The following is a 16,235-nucleotide window of genomic DNA, read 5'->3' as shown; positions in this document are numbered from 1 at the left end:
CGCGGTTCTTCCTTCGGTTAAAACTCAAAACGCTGATCCTCCAACTTCCTGTTTGATGCCAGGTAGTTTGGCCGAGAGGGATGAGTTCCTGGGGTGAAAACGGACTAACTCAATGAAATTGGATTAAAAATTCTAGCAAACATGAGCTGGTAAGTCGCTTTACGCCCCTCCAACTTGAACGATTTGAATGCGGTCAGTCTTAATACTATTCGAAATGACATTAAAGTAAACCGAGCCGGGCTTCGGCTATTTCCTGGTAGCTCTAACAACTTCATGCTAAATTAGCGCGACGTTCTACCAAAGTTTTACACAGCGTTCATCGAGTCTATATAACGTCATATATTATGCTAACAGCTGTCGCGTGTTTAGCTAAAGCTTCGTAACTCCTTGGGATCATTATATGAAATAATGGTGTAAAAACAACTTAGTGCTAAGGGCGCTAAGCTAACTTGGCTTTCTACGCCGATGAACCGAGGAATAAGCCAGGACACGCATCGGCTTATACATTTCAAGTTTATTTTCCATTTTGTGCTTGATATTACCCTAACCTTAACCAAAATGTTCGTTTTAATAAGCAAGTAAGCAGAGTCGTAAACAGCTCTCGCCATCTGTTGACAGTAGTGCAACTGTTCCTGGCTAGAGTTATCACGCTCATTTGATTTCTATAATAGTTGTATTTATATCACTATATCGGTTTTCTTATTTGTATAATTACTAAACACGTAATCGACCGATAATTGGTGAATGTTACTAAGTGAAAATAGTTTTAAAATAAAATTGAAGTAAAGTTAGGCGTTGTATTAAAACGGAAGTCGGTGTATTGATATCCGGTACAGAATAAAATAAAATGGTGTTTGACACACAATGAGGTACACTTGCATATCTCAATGAGACCCTGTATCGAAACATGTCACACTGAACAACAATAACATGAACGCTGAGTAGGAATTACGAAGATGGGCATACAGTTGTAAATCCTATTTCATTTTATGCTGTTTTTATGTCGGTGTTTTGTTTACATATGTACTTACATGTTTATTTTGTGTAGTTCAGGGATTCTCACACGTTTTCAGCATGGGAGCTACTTTTGAAACGACCAAGTCAAAATGATCATCTACCCATTATATTTATTGAGAAATATATTGAGGATTCTTGCCACTTATGTTGATGTATAACCACATATGTTGTACAACACAACATAATTGCCATTACCTGAATTTACTCTGACAAACACACTTTGAAAATGTCAGTGAAAAAAGAAGTCCTCCCATTTGGTATGAAAGTGATACTTTTTTCTTCTTATTTAGTCCAGCTCCCCCACTCATTTTTATACCCTCTTACGTTTAAGAGGGGAAAAAGCGAGTGAAAAACTAACAACTAGCTTGTTAACTTTGCAACGCTCTTGGGCGTTGTTTGAGCTTGCACTGTTTACCTAATTATGAAATGTCATCTGATTGGTTGTCCTCTGTGTCAATCTAGAGTGAAGGGATTGCTGATAGGCTGATGTCTAGTTATTTTTCAAAACAACTCAACTTTATTTGTACAGCGTCTGTTCACCTTGTCATGCGATCTACCAATAGTACTTTGAGTGGTTGATCGTGATCGACGTATTGAGCACCCCGTGGTGTAGTTGAAGAAAACGATTGTGTTTTAACTTAAAAACTCGACATGATCGAGAAAATAATAGGTTTACATTTTGCTAACAAAAAAAAGGCGTCAAGACTAAACTCAACAAATAAACACACATGAACTACCGTATTTACTGGAATATTTGGCGCACCTTCAACGAATGACATATTTTAAAACGTTTTCCATACATAAGGCGCACCGGATTATGAGGCGCGTGGTCAGCTTTTGAAAAAAATATTTTCTTTTAGGTGCGCCTTATGTATTTGATGATTTTTTTTTTCACATTGTGGTTATGGAGTGGTGAGGCAAACATTTCTGGGAACTGGCAAGCTATCTAGCTGGCTAGCTAGCTATTAGCTAAATAGCTATATGGCTGGCTGGCTGACTATCTAGCTAGCTCGTTATTAGCTATCCGTTGGCTTTCTATCTATTTGAGTTACTTCCGGGTTGAGTGAACGCTGGCGCGTGTGGCTGCCGCTGCTCACTCACAAAAAAACTTATCCTGTGACTGTAAAGCGACCTTGAGATGATTGATTATTATTATTATTATTGTTGTTGTTGTTGTTGTTGTTATTATTATAGTGCAGAAAATACGGTACAGTACTTATAAATATATATCAAACCATAAATTCTGTTGAAAAATGCATCTGATGGATTAAATGGGCGCACACACAATGGGCGCATTAAATGGGCGCATCTGATGGATTAAATGGGCGCACACAATCGCTTCTTATGACACTTGGCACACGTTTGGTGTAAAACGGAAGGGTGACGGCTATCGAGCCATCAAATGACATGGCGTCATTCGGTTCAGTCGGCATCAATGGCTGGCGAGCGACACTTGGGCCAGCTCGCATGGCCAAACACAAGGTCAAGAGTGGAGAGCAGCATCGGTGAAAAGAGGTCTTTATGGACCCTGTTGAGGACCGCATTCCAGCACAACCCGCACATTTACTCCTCTGACGTGACAGCTTTGACTTTGGGGTCACCGGCGGAACAATTCAGCTTCCCACCATCCTCAACCGGCGCTCTGTTTTCTCCGCAAGAGGCGAGGTTGCCATTGGCTGTCGCAGCCAGTGCGTAACGCTCCGGAAGACTGTTGCATCTTTGTTCAAGCCTACGTGCTTTTGGACGGCGGTGACGTCGTGCCCGTTGCAATAAATGTTGAGTGCGCATTTTGAACACATTGACGTCTCAGTTGAAGGACCCGACTTCTTCCTATTGAGTTCTCATGATGCTGTGATCACATCAACAATAAGAGAACTTTTAAACCCCCCCCCGCCCCGCCGCAAAACTGGACATTTTTTTTCTCCGTTTTTCTGCCACCCGCACATTATGGCGTGACGAAGCTGGCAATGCTACACGTTCGCAGCCACTATCAGTCTATAAAATGAATTATAAAAAAATACACACACACACACACACATATATATATATATATATATATATATATATATATATATATATATATATATATATATATACACAGTAAAGTCTCATTATATCGATATTCAAGGGAGTCCGAAAAAATATCGATATAACTGGGACTATCGATATATCCGACCCTGTTTGCATGTAATTTTCTCCGTGCGTGCATAGAAATAGTATCGATATAACCGGGACTATCGATATATCCGATATCGATATAACGAGACTTTACTGTATATACAGTAAAGTCTCGATATATAACGAGACTTTACTGTATATACAGTAAAGTCTCGTTATATCGATATTGGATATATTGATAGTCCCGGTTATATCGATATTTTTTCGAACTCCCTTGAATATCGATATAACGAGACTTTACTGTATATATATACGCTCCCCTACTTACGAACGTTTCAAACAACGCTACATACGAACATTTTTGTAGTAACATATGTCGTATTCTCTCCAGTTGTACATGTACATATCTTTGCAGAGCATATATTTTATTAGATGTGCTTATTTTTAAGTACAAAACAATACATGTTACTTATACCTTATATTTAAATACATTCCATGCCAAACGTAGCACTGAAGCAACTTACGAACAAATTCACATTACAAACGACCGTATCTCGTTCGTAAGTTGGGGAGAATCTACATGTATGTGTGTGTATGTATACTGTATATAATTAATTAATTGTCTTGTGCGTGTGTGTGTGTCAGTTTTTAACAAAAATATACAGTATATATATATATTTTTTTTTAGATGTCATCAAATGGAAACCTAGCTCCCACGTGATTTAGCATTCCTTCCTGGTTGCACAAGGCGGCGCTCCATCACACCCTCTCTTTTCCATCTCATTAGACGACACACCTTTCTTTTGACGCAGCTGCTGCCTCACCCTGCCTGTCAGACACAACTGTCCATCATATCGCTTAGATTTCAGCCTATTAGCGCTCGTATCAATGACAACCCGGCGTCGAGCGCTTTGGTATGGCACTGTTGGCTTCTCAAAGCACTGTGATGCCGCGGCGGTACTTATTAAAGGCGGCACTCACGTTTTGAAATAGGGATAAAAGATTGTGTGTTTTAACTAAGGGGGAATCGTCTTCTGCCAAAACTCAAGTGTGTGGGGGGGGGGGGGGGGGCGCAGACTTTATCCAACAGTGTTGAAAAGTTTTAGTTCACGTGGTATTTACTCAGCTGCACAGAATGACTGGCATTTATGAAGAGGCGCGGGGTTAATTAGACAACTTTGACTGCACCAAGGGACACATTATGATCATGTCACTAAACAAAAGACATAACTTTAAAGGACAACCGACACCTTCAGACAAGTTGTGTCCATAATTTGTAAAATCACTTCATATGACTTCTACTGAGCGTATTTTACAAAGATTCCACCGCATATAGCTATATTTTACGTTTCAAGACTCGCGCTGAATATTCAGGAAGTCTTGTTTTTGAGTTGGTGACGAGTTCGTACGTGACGTCACAAAAGGAACGCCCCTGACCGGAAAAAAAGACACATTGTAGCAGTCCTTCCATCACGTCAATGTATTTTGCTGTACTTGTTTGGTCTGAAAACCTCGTGTTGCACCCAAAAGCCGCCAGAAGAGGGCGTCCAAGCTCCATGGTAGGAATTTATTAGCCTGTGTAAACGGGCTGATTCATTATATTAGATTATAGTATTTTAGATGCTATAAAGCGTTTTTCTGATTTCAGTTAAGAAACAAAAAAGTGACGTTGGTTGTCCATAAATGAGTGCTGCTTTGCTAATTGATTTTTCAACCATTTTAACTCGTCGGCGTTCTTTATTGAAGGCATTGTAATGAAACCAAGTGACAGAAAGTTGGCCTGCCAATATTCATATAGGAATGGTCGTAGGTGGGTATGCGAAGCAGGGGGAAATTTGCATGGACCAAATTTTAGTGTTGGTGCACCAAAGAAAAATAACATTCGGCGCACCAGTGCGAAAAAAGCCCAGTGATTGCTAAGACTTTCAATGTTGAAATTTTAGTATGTTGACGATAAATGTGCTTTTTTTTCAGGATTCCTTTCAAAATCGGGCAGCCCAAGAAGCAGATTGTCTCCAAAACTGTAAGTAGCTAAAAGCTACTGTTATCTCATCATGTTTAGAAAAAAAAAAAAAATCACTGATTTTGAAACATTTTCATTCCAGGTTGAAAGAGACTTTGAGAGGGAATATGAAAAGCTGCAAAAGTAAGTAACCATTTAAAATGAAAATTCATTCTTGTTTTTTTTTTCTTTCCGATTTAAAATGAATTATGTAACGTAAATGCTCAAAAGTTTACTGACATTTATTATTATTATTATTAGCATTAATATTGTTATTATTACCGTTATTATTCTCATCATTATTATTATTATTATTATTATTATTATTATTATTATTCTCATTTTTATTATTAAAATTGAAAACCGGACACTTCAGGTTTTTTAATGAAAATTGAAATTCACATCGTGTTGTTTTCTTGTTGGTAGCATTTGGTTGAATCAATTACTTTTGGCAACGAAAAAAAAATAAAAATCCATGTTTAAAAATTTTTTACTGACTGCAAAACTGTATCTGATATAAGGCACCGTTGAATCCTGTCAAGATCTGACACCCTCAATTTTTGTTTTTAATTTAAAGTATTGTAAATGGAGGGATAGTGCAAGGGGGTACTTAGAACATAATTTTATCATAACCAAATATTTCCCGATTAAAATTAAAGAATAGCTTCGAACCTCACATGAAGCTTTTCTTGATCGAGAGGATGTTTTCACCTTGACTCTGGGTCGCTGGTCATGTGCGTGTTGAGCTCCATTTTATTTTACCAGGTATGATTACTCAGTAATGTATCTGACATTACATTTTTGCCCTCTTCTTATTTGCCCTTTCCCTTTTTTTCGCACAATCAATTATACAGGATAGTTATCGAAAAAAAAAGAAATTGCCTATTGTGAATTTCTGTTGTTGATTTTCCCAAAAGTGATGTATTTTTTTTAAAATAGGAAAGTTACAGCTTGATAGAGGGTAAGATTAGGGCAGTGGGTCAAGGAGCAGCAGCTGTTCCATGAGGCTAAGCTATTAGCACCTTTTGGAATGCGCTTCGAGCCTCACCTGACTGTCATCACACGCGCTCGTATTGCGAGAGCCACCCCAAAAAAAAAGAAAAAAAAAAACGACAACAGCAGCAACGAGTGAGCGCCGTTTGTCAAGTAGGAGCGCGACTGCGCCAAGCACAAATTCATCAAGTGATGCCAAGCAGGGATTGGAAAAACACATGCTGGCTTGTTTTACAGGGCGACATTCTTTCGAAAAATGCATCACCGCCAGGATGTCAATCATTCGATCCTCGCGAACAGTTTTAAGAACACTCGTTGGAGTTGTATTATATTTTTTAGGGCGGTTAAAAAGAAACAGTCCAAGATGACGCCATTGTTATAAAATAAGAAATGCATCCATTGGAATAATCCAATTTACTGCTACTGATTTTCGAAATATTCCCCGCCCCCAGTTTTCAGTTAAAGCCACGTGATTGGTCAAGAACGCAGCAGTGAGGGGGAGTGGTTTAAACATTAAAGAGACAGGCAGACGACAGTGAGAGAGTTTCAACTTTAATAGTTCAAAGGCAGAGTGTCGACTGCAAGGTTAAAATATCCCATCGATCAGGCTCCACAAACAACCCGCACAAGCCATCTGTACACTTGCACTGCAAAAAGCTATCAACCCAGCTAAACAGAACACACATGATGAGGAACAAGATAAAATTATGGCAGAGAAAGCACCTACATCGACCATCACAAAGGTAAATAAAACGACTTTATTATACTGTACAGTTTATTTATTGAATTATAGTACCATAGCACATTTATTATACATATAATAAGGTATATTTTGTGCAGTTTTAAGGCTTAGAAAATTACAAAGTAGAAAATGATGTTTTGTGGGAACCTGGGAATGGATTATTCTCATTTTAATGGTTTCCTATGGGAAATTAATGTTTGGAATACACACTTTTCACCTTACACACACTTTCTGGGAACCAATTAAGTTCGTAAGCTAAGGTATCACTGTATTTTTTGTAATTCTTTTGACCTCAAAATGGCGGCGCGTGAGTGGCTGCCTTGACAACATCTCCCGTATTTTGTTGAACTACTTCTTCCTTTGTTTTCCTCTTCCTTTCATAACTTTGCTGCAGAGAAATTTACATTTCTACATTGCGACAACCATACCAAAACCAAATTGCTCAGTTCGCAGCAATAATGGGTAATGCGGCGTGTCCAATCCTCCCGGAACGCCGCGACGCAATGACCAGATCCTGATTAAATCCTGCCCAAAAAGTATTACTAATAATTTCGTCTGTAGCGTTTTCGATAACAAAAGCACATTTGTGACTATGAGAAAACCAAGCTTGTGATTGCTTCAGAGGACATCTGATGCAGCCCGTGAGACCCACTTGCATCTAATTGGTGCGCGGCGATATATAAGAAGTTACTGTGGAGATTGCTTTGACAGAATCGCGCCGCGAACAATAAAAAGTGGCACGTTGCATCATTTGTCGCGCGTGACATTTTTGGAACAAACCTCCATCTGGTCGCCGGCGATTCTTTGTGAAATCCTTGAAAACGTCAAGAGGCGCAAAAGCGTGTGTTGATCGGTATTAATTAATGAATTCTACTTACCTCTTAGTCCACATGTGTCAAACAGATGGCCTGCGGGACACGTCTTGCCCACGCTGTCAAAAAAAAAAAAGTCCAGTCTGATGCATGATGAGGCTATTAATAATTATTATTGATGCATGTGATTCACAATGTGCGAGACGTTTATGGTAGCGGAAAAAAAAAAAAAAAGTTTTTCAACTAACTTTTGCTCACGCAAACCCGCGCAAGCTTACATGCATTGTATTGTATTGCTATTGTATTTTTTTTTAAAGGACAACTCTCAAGGACCCTTTACAGTCACAGGAATTTTTTCTGCGGGTGAGCTGCGGCAGCCACACGCGCCACTCAACGCGGAAGTAACATAAACTAAAAAAAAAAAAAAAAAAAACTAAACAAATAATATGACAACACAAAGACTCATTCAATAAGCACCTCGACTTTTGATTTATGCTTACAAGGCCGCCGTTTGAACGCTTAACGTTCTTCTTAACCTCGTCCGGCGTTTATCATGCCCCCCTTCCACAAACCTCCCTTACTCCATATCTTTCCACGGATTATTCACCCTCAAATGAGACAATCCCTTAAAGCGCGAACTGGAAATGAAAGCCCATTTCCTTGTTCATCAAAGCAGGAGGAATGAAGTGACAGCGGTCTCGGGGGAGATTGTAAACCCCTCGTTTGCCTCAATTGATGTAATGAGCGGCGTATGTTTTCAACCTCCTTCGTCTCCTAATTGCCATTTTGTACAGCCATCAATGGAATATGTACAGCGGAATGATGAAAAGCTTTAAGTGCTTTTGGAGCAAAGATGGTTGACGTTCACAAGAACATTTTACCTTGTCTGCTTAATTATCTGAAAGATGCCGTAATAACTTTCTATGCGGAGTCAATGAAATGTGTAATTTCTTCTCGCTGCGCACTTTTCTCCGTCCAACTTTAGTCAGACTCCTCATTTGTTTTGTTTACAATAAAGCAATTCAACTTTAAAGGACAACTGATGTCTCCGGACAAGTTGTGTCCATAATTTGTAAAATGGCTTCAAATGACTTCTACTGAGCGTATTTTAATAAGATTCCACCGCATCTAGCTATATTTTACGTTGTAAGACTCGCGCTGAATATTCAGGAAGCCTTGTTTTTGAGTTGGTGACGAGTCTGTACGTGACGTCACGAAAGGTACCCCTCTGACCGAAAAAAAGACGCATTGTAGCGGTCCTTCCATCACGTCAATGTATTTTGCTGTACTTGTTTGGTCTGGGGACCTCGTGTTGCACCCAAAAGCCGCCAGAAGAGGGCGTGCAAGCTCCATATAAGGAATTTATCAGCCTGTGGAAACAGAGGTGGCCTCAGGAGGTCGCCATTTTGGGCCTCTTTTTCGGTGAGACATTTCCCCTCCATGTTGCCTCATAATGGCACGGAATAAATTATTTAATCGATTGCAAACATGTATGCTTTCCTCTTCAGAACTATTTGAATCATATTCATAACTGGATGTGTAACAAGAAAGCATATTCTCCGAATCTGAAGCTATTGTTTCTCCAGCAATGCAAGACGTCTTGGCGTGACGTCACGAACTGGGGGCAGGACTTTGTAAAAAGGCCCAATTCGCAGCTCAACTTTTTGCAGATTTTGGACACTTTAAGTCATTTTTGTTGGTGTTTTGCATTTGACTAAAAATATCATACTGCGTGTTTTGGGAATTTTAGATGCTATAAAACGTTTTTCTGACGTCAGTTAAGAAACAAAAAAGTGACGTCGGTTGTCCTTTAATACATACATTTTCTTCTCACCACTTTTTCCTGTTTCTTTTGTCTCTTTTAAAGCCATTGACGCATATTTGCGACTCTACCGCCGCGGCAGATTGTTGCCGATAATCATTCTCCGTCTCTTGTCGCGCAGGTTGGAGGATCAGACGAAAAAGCTTCACAAGGACATGAAGAAGAGCACGGAGGCTGATTTAGGTTGGTTCCGTCACTTTTGTACGCCATCAATCGCCGATACTTGTTGATTGGCAGGTTTTTTCAAGGCTGCCAAAATATTTGTCTCGCCTCGATTCGTTTGCCCATGTGTGCCAGATCTTGGAGCTACTCAACAAATGAGATGACAAAAAAAATTTGGAGCGTCGCCTTTATCTTTCAATGTTTTTTTTCCCAAGATGTGTGTGTGTGTGTGTGTGTGTGGAATTGCACTTTTGCGTGAACTCCGAAATGTTGTTTTTTTGTGTGTTTGTCATAGTTACTTGTTACGTTATTTGTAAATCAAAATACTGTCAAGTCAAACTTTAATGGGAATGTTTTTGTAGTTCAAGTGTCAACGCTCTAAAGCGTGAATGCCCAACCAGTCAAACTCAGTCCAGCGGTAGTCCGTGGACCGGCTTTCTTTGGCGTTTAGTGGGAAAATAAAATTACGTCCACATTAAATCATGATGGATGGATAAATAGCTACATGAATTGATCGATAAACGGATAGATAGCTAAACGATAACTAGCTAGCTAAATAGTTAGATAGCTCGATAGATACCGAACTAGATAGCTACATGGATAGATAGATAGTTGGCTAGCTAGCTAGCTAGAGAGAGACAGATAGGTGGCTCACTAGATAGCTAGAAAGAGAGACAGATAGGTGGCTCGCTAGCGAGCTAGAGAGAGATGGATAGGTGGCTAGCAAGCAAGCTAGAGAGATACATAGGTGGCTACCTTGCTAGTTAGAGAGAGTGATAGATAGGTGGCTAGCTTGAGAGAGAGAGAGATAGGTGACTAGCTAGCTAGCTAGAGAGCTAGATCAGTGGCTAGCTAGCTAGCTAGAGAGCGAGATAGATAGGTAGCTAGCTAACTAGCTAGAGAGATAGGTAGCTAGCTAGCTAGAGAGAGTGATAGATAGGTGGCTAGCTTGCTAGAGAGAGATAAACGAACGAATCTTGAACATATAGTGAGTGGTGAGTCACAGAACGTTGGCGGTTAGCAATCCGCAATTGCAGCTAGCTGTCGCAGTCGTCGAGCGATATCTTTTTTTTTTTATCTCATGAACAGCTTTTATTTACATATTTTATTATTGGATCTATGATATACCGATGTCCTCGGTAAAGAAAGGAAATTTCTGCCGTCAGAAGCGTTGTTTTGAAATGATACACGCAAGCTAGCTAAATGGTGTTTCTGCATTAAACAAGCTACCAAAGCTCCCTGTGTCATATCTCCCACTATGGTAGGCAGTGATTTCTTTTTAATAAACATAGAGATTGTTATTGTCATTTACGGCTATGGCGCATACGTAGCAGGCGTGAACGGGTCGCTCGTGGGGGGGTTAGCTGCTTCGTCGGGGGTTAGTCAATCTTCGGTCAAAATAGGAGTGGACAACCGCTCGCATGTGTCTATTGCTGTGAATGGTTTGTTTGTGTGTGCATTGCAATGTGGTCGGAGACCAGTCCAGGGTGTAACCGTACTTCCTTGCCAAAGTCAACTGCGATAGGCTCCTAATAAGGACAAGCGCGATAGAAAATGGCTGGCGGATGCTCCACTGTACGTGTATAATAATTAAAAGCTTTGTGTTTGAGTATCCTTCAAAGAAGTAAATCGCCTCAAGTCATCGCTTGTCCCTCATCATCCACGTTTCTAACCGAGGTCAAAATCGTATCCAGCGGCATGTCACTTGTCAGCTGGTGAGGAAAGCAAAAATAAATAAATAAAAAGAATGCCACGCGGAAGTAATTAATTGGTTGGAATGGGCCTCAGGAGAGACGTGTGAAAACAGCAGTGACTCTTCTCCATTTGGAAAAAAAAAAAAAACGCCATTTTCACCACGGCCCTTCCTGTCATCTCACGTCTCCCCTAACGCAGCTCATTAGCGTGGACAACGAAACCATAATGTGGCGCGTATGCCGCATGTCGAAACAAAGTGCGCTTTAACGGTAATTGGTGTCGTCATGGGCGACATTCTCGGTGCTTTGGTGAATAACCGTCATGATGGTCTCCTTCCCCCGCCTCCCCGCTACGACCTCTTCAGATTTGGACCAAAGGGGTCAGCAGTGTTTTTTTTATAATAAACTGAGCTGTGACAATATCCAGTCACCCCTTTTTTTGTTCCTCAGCCATGTCGAAAGCGGCGGTGAAGATCTCCGCTGACCTTCTGAGTAACCCGCTGTGCGAACAGGACCAGGCCTTTTTCGAATCCATGACGGCTTTGGACACGGCCATGAAGACGATGGACTCTTTCAATCAGGAGAAGGTCAGATTTTTGCTCCATTTCGCTTTTGTAGTCTTGGTTCTTGGAACTGGCTTGGCACACTTCACGCACATACGTTTATTTTTTTTTTTTGGTCAATATATCTTCTCAAATATCAAATCCAAATTATTCCAAAATATTTTTTTTCCATTAGTTTTTTTAACCGTATTTTTCGGTGTATAAGGCGCACCCCCAATGAATGGTGTACAATGATACCTCTGCTTACGAACGCTTTAGCTAACGAACTTTTCGCCTTACAAACGTTAAATTCGCGAGAATATAATCTTGGCATATGACCTATTTGGTTCATTTGGCAATTTGCATACTCGTCACGGCAGTCAATCAGAAACCTGTTTCATGCTTTGGACTATACCGTGACTGTGAAGTGTACTTGAGAGTTTTGAAAGGCGCTTAGAAAGAGGAGTCCACATGGCTTGTAGCGGTTTGCTTATAGCTTTTGCTTTATTGAATAATTTCTTGAAGTAGTTGTCGGCCACTCGGACCGAGACGTTTTGACAGTTGTACGCCCGACGTAAATGTTGTACGCTTCCGGGCAGACGTTATTTCAAACACTGTTTTTACCCACATTTCTATTTGATATATTAGAAATAGATAAGTCAAAAAATGAAAAAGAAATACGTTAAAAAAAATATGTTTTGGTTTTTCGGAGTGGAAATTGTGATTCATTTTATCTCTCAAATACAAATAAAATGTAGACCCTGCCAAAATTAACTTATTTGATCGTTTCAATAGTCTTCCCAGAGAAAATATTTCTGATACTCTCAGGAGCGGAAGTTTCGTCCAACGGACACTCATATGCTACCGTCAACCTTAAAATGTACTTGACATGCCTCCTGTCATTGACTAGTGTATCGTTCATGGAACTGCTGGCGCCGTCTTGACCGCATGAACTTGTCGTGCCAAGACAGACACAACAATAGTGTCAACGTGGGTTGAGAATCTCAGAGGAAGTCACTGATAAAAGGTCATTTCAGCTCGCGATATTCCTAAATAAATATGATGGCCTACTCTGGTCGTTTCACAACATTTCGTCTTCCGTCTCGAGAGTTTATGCGAGGCGAATCATGGCCACCCATACCTACGAGGTGTGCATCCTTCGGGCACAACTGCTCTGCGCAAGACATACTTTTTCAAAAACAAAATGTGCAATATTGGGGATTTATATAAAGTTTTTTGGGATGTAAGGTGAGGGGGGTTGTGCTTCGTTGCCATGCTCATGTTGCATTCTACCTTTTGTTATTGCCACACCATCAAATCGTCTCATCTCCATAGCAGCCGCGTTCATGCGTCGGTGAGCACAATGTGGATGGGAAAAAACATTGTTGATCCTCAACAGACCGCGCCGTTTTTCTTGAGATCTTGATTCAGAGCTCAGCTCATTTGATGGACAACCTTCAGCTAGACAAGAACCGACAGCTCGTCGCACGTGATATTCCCCCACTCCTCCCCGTCTGACTAAATAAACTTCCGAAGCTTCATTACGTGTTGACTTTTTATAAAATGGCTCACCGTGCGCTCCAGGCGAGAAAGCCACGCCGAGCACTTTTTTTTCCCGCCGCTCAGAATCACCGTACCCGTTTGCGAAAGCAGACACAAAAAGCGAAAAAGCCACCCTTGGCTCGGACGCCGCGCTGAGACGAGAAATATTCGCCTCAGGGCCCGCGAGCGAGAAGCATCCAGCGCATGAAACGGCGAACGAGTGATAATGAAGGCAGCAGTGGCCCCGGCCGGGTCCGTGTGTTTATTTCTGGGGCTGAGGAAGGGCGCGCGGCCCCCCTCCGGGCGCAACCGCTGCTGAAGCGGAGCCCCCCCCCCCCCCCCCCCCGTGTAGATGGCGGCGGCGTGGTAGAGGATGCGCCGTTTGGAAGGGGATATTGATTTCCTCTGCGATCCTCGTGTATTTTTGGGAGGCCTGCGTGTCGGGTTTGGCCTCTGCCCCGTGACTCACTGATGGAGAGACTGCTGCTTGAGCGCCGGGCCCCGGGCTCTGCGGGGGCCTCCGAGGAATAGCGCTGCCCCCCACCACCACCACCACCACCACCACCACCACCCCTCTCCTTCCTCTCTGTGGGAAGGGGCAGAGGGTAGAGGCCACCGGCATGCTTAAGCAAATCTGCCGTTGCTCTTCTTCTCCCTCCTCGCCGCATGCGCTCAACTTTTAGAAGAAGCGAAGATGAGGGGGGGGGGGGGGTGAATATGTAAAACAAAAGACCATGTGAATTCCCATAGACTTGTCTCTTATTGCTTATTTTTATTTATTTTTTATTTTTTACAAAATATACCTCCACCTCCACCGCCGTTCCCCTCCAACCACAATCTAGAAATGTGCCTCGTCGTTGCATTGCCTTCTCATAGCTTCTTCGGGGCATTTCTCTCGCTGTCAGATTGAAGTATCGGTTGTCTCTTTTCCACTGATGCATCTGGGCAGCGCTATTTAAAATACAATACAATATACATATTGATTTTATATAATAATACATTTCATGTATATACTCCCCTTTTAAAACTCAAGGTCACTTTACAGTCACAGGATATTTTGCTGTGGGTGAGCAGCGGCAACCACACGTGCCAGCGTTCACTCAACATGGAAGTAACTCAGATAGGAAGCCAGATAGCTAGCTAATAGATAGCTAGCCAGCCAGCTAGAACGCAAATAGATAACTAATAGCTAGCTGATAGATCGCTAATAGATAACTTCCAGATAGCTGCTAGCTAGATAGCCAGCCAGCTAGATAGCTAGCCAGCTAGATCGCTAATAGATAGCTAATAGATAACTAACAGATAGCTAACTAGCGATTAGCTAGCTATTCAGCCAGCTAGACTGCTAATAGATAGCTAATAGATAACTAACAGATAGCTAATAGCTAGCTGCATAGATAGATAGCTATCCAGTCAGATAGACTGCTAATCGATAGCTAATAGATCGCTAATAGATAACTAACAGATAGCTAATACCTAGATGGCTAGTAGGCTAGCCAGATTGATTGCTAATAGATAATAGATAGATAGATAGATAGATAGATAGATAGATATCCAGCCAGCTAGACCGCTAATCGATAGCTAATAGATCGTTACTAGATAACTAACAGATAGCTAATAGCTAGCTAGCTAGCTAGATTACTATCCAGCCAGCTAGACCGCTAATCGATAGCTAATAGATCGATAATAGATAACTAACAGATAGCTAATAGTTAGATAGCTAGCCAGCTAGATCGCTAATATATATCTAATAGTTAGCTAGATAGATATCTATCCAGCCAGCTAGACCGCTAATAGATAGTTAATAGACAAGTAAAAGATAGCTAATAGCTAGCTAGATAGATAGCTATCCAGCCAGCTAGACCGCAAATAAATAACTAATAGATAACTAACAGATAGCTAATAGATAGCTAGCTCGACAGTCATCATTTATGATGTAACAGGAACCCTAACCATGAGTTGCTTTGAGTTTACTCACATATAGCGCTTTAACAACAGCTGAAGCCCCCCCCCCTACAAAAAAAAACAATTCAAAACTGTTATTGTTGATCTTGTATGGCGGTCCACCTTCCAGTGGTTTTGAAATTGGAGGAAGGGGGAGAGGCGTTGGCTTTTATGTCCGTCCCCTGACAGGTGTATCGTTTTGTATCTCAAGCCTTATGAATATTCAGGGATTTCACCTTGGGGTTTAAGTGTCATAATTGTTTTTTTTTTGTTTGTTTTTTTGCAAGCAACCCACCCCAACACACACACACACACACCTTTTTCCCCTGTATACTCTATTTAAAATGCAACTCAATTTGACAATTGAGAATTGACTCTGGCACTTTTTCCATCTTTTTTTTCACACTGCAGGTCAATCAGATCCAGAAGACTGTGATAGACCCGCTGAAGAAGTAAGCTCATTTATTTGTTTTAATATTAATTAATGTGTTTGTTTGTTTGTTTGTCTTAAGTGAGGTTGGTTGACTGTAAAGAAACACAACATTGCTTCTTTTTCACATCATTTTTCTGTACTGATACTTACTTAGCACTCATTCGCTGAGATTCCCGAATGTATTTGGGAATTGAAAAGTGTGACATGGAGCGCCATTCCCAAATTTATTTTTTAAAGCACTGGTCACACGTCTGGCAATGTTTTCCTTTCCTCAAGGGGGCGGCATTTCCTTTTTTTCCCCCCATGTTAACACTTTGTTACAGCTTCAGCTGTTGTTAAAGCGCTATATAAACCAATATGTACAGTAAAGTCTCGTTATATCGATATTCTCGGAAGTCGGAAAAAATATCGA

The 16,235-nt window shown here is 41.1% G+C and overlaps 1 protein-coding gene across 1 annotated transcript in view; it reads left to right on the top strand.

The window, feature by feature from the left end:
- Positions 1-39: 39 nt before the first annotated feature.
- The window catches only part of bin3 (bridging integrator 3), a 31,428-nt gene continuing 15,232 nt past the window's right edge, over positions 40-16,235 (top strand). The window contains exons 1-6 of the mRNA XM_088993629.1: positions 40-149; positions 5,110-5,158; positions 5,241-5,281; positions 9,628-9,689; positions 11,813-11,949; positions 15,802-15,842. Coding sequence (XP_088849755.1) covers positions 142-149; positions 5,110-5,158; positions 5,241-5,281; positions 9,628-9,689; positions 11,813-11,949; positions 15,802-15,842 — 338 coding nt within the window. The 5' untranslated portion in view covers positions 40-141. The remainder of the gene's footprint in view (positions 150-5,109; positions 5,159-5,240; positions 5,282-9,627; positions 9,690-11,812; positions 11,950-15,801; positions 15,843-16,235) is intronic.

Source organism: Hippocampus bargibanti, linkage group LG04 (genome assembly GCF_051943395.1).
Source record: "Hippocampus bargibanti isolate YZ-2025 linkage group LG04, ASM5194339v1, whole genome shotgun sequence".
Taxonomy (NCBI): domain Eukaryota; kingdom Metazoa; phylum Chordata; class Actinopteri; order Syngnathiformes; family Syngnathidae; genus Hippocampus; species Hippocampus bargibanti.
The sequence above is the reverse complement of the archived record's forward strand: the minus strand, read 5'-3'. Positions and strand labels throughout refer to the sequence as shown.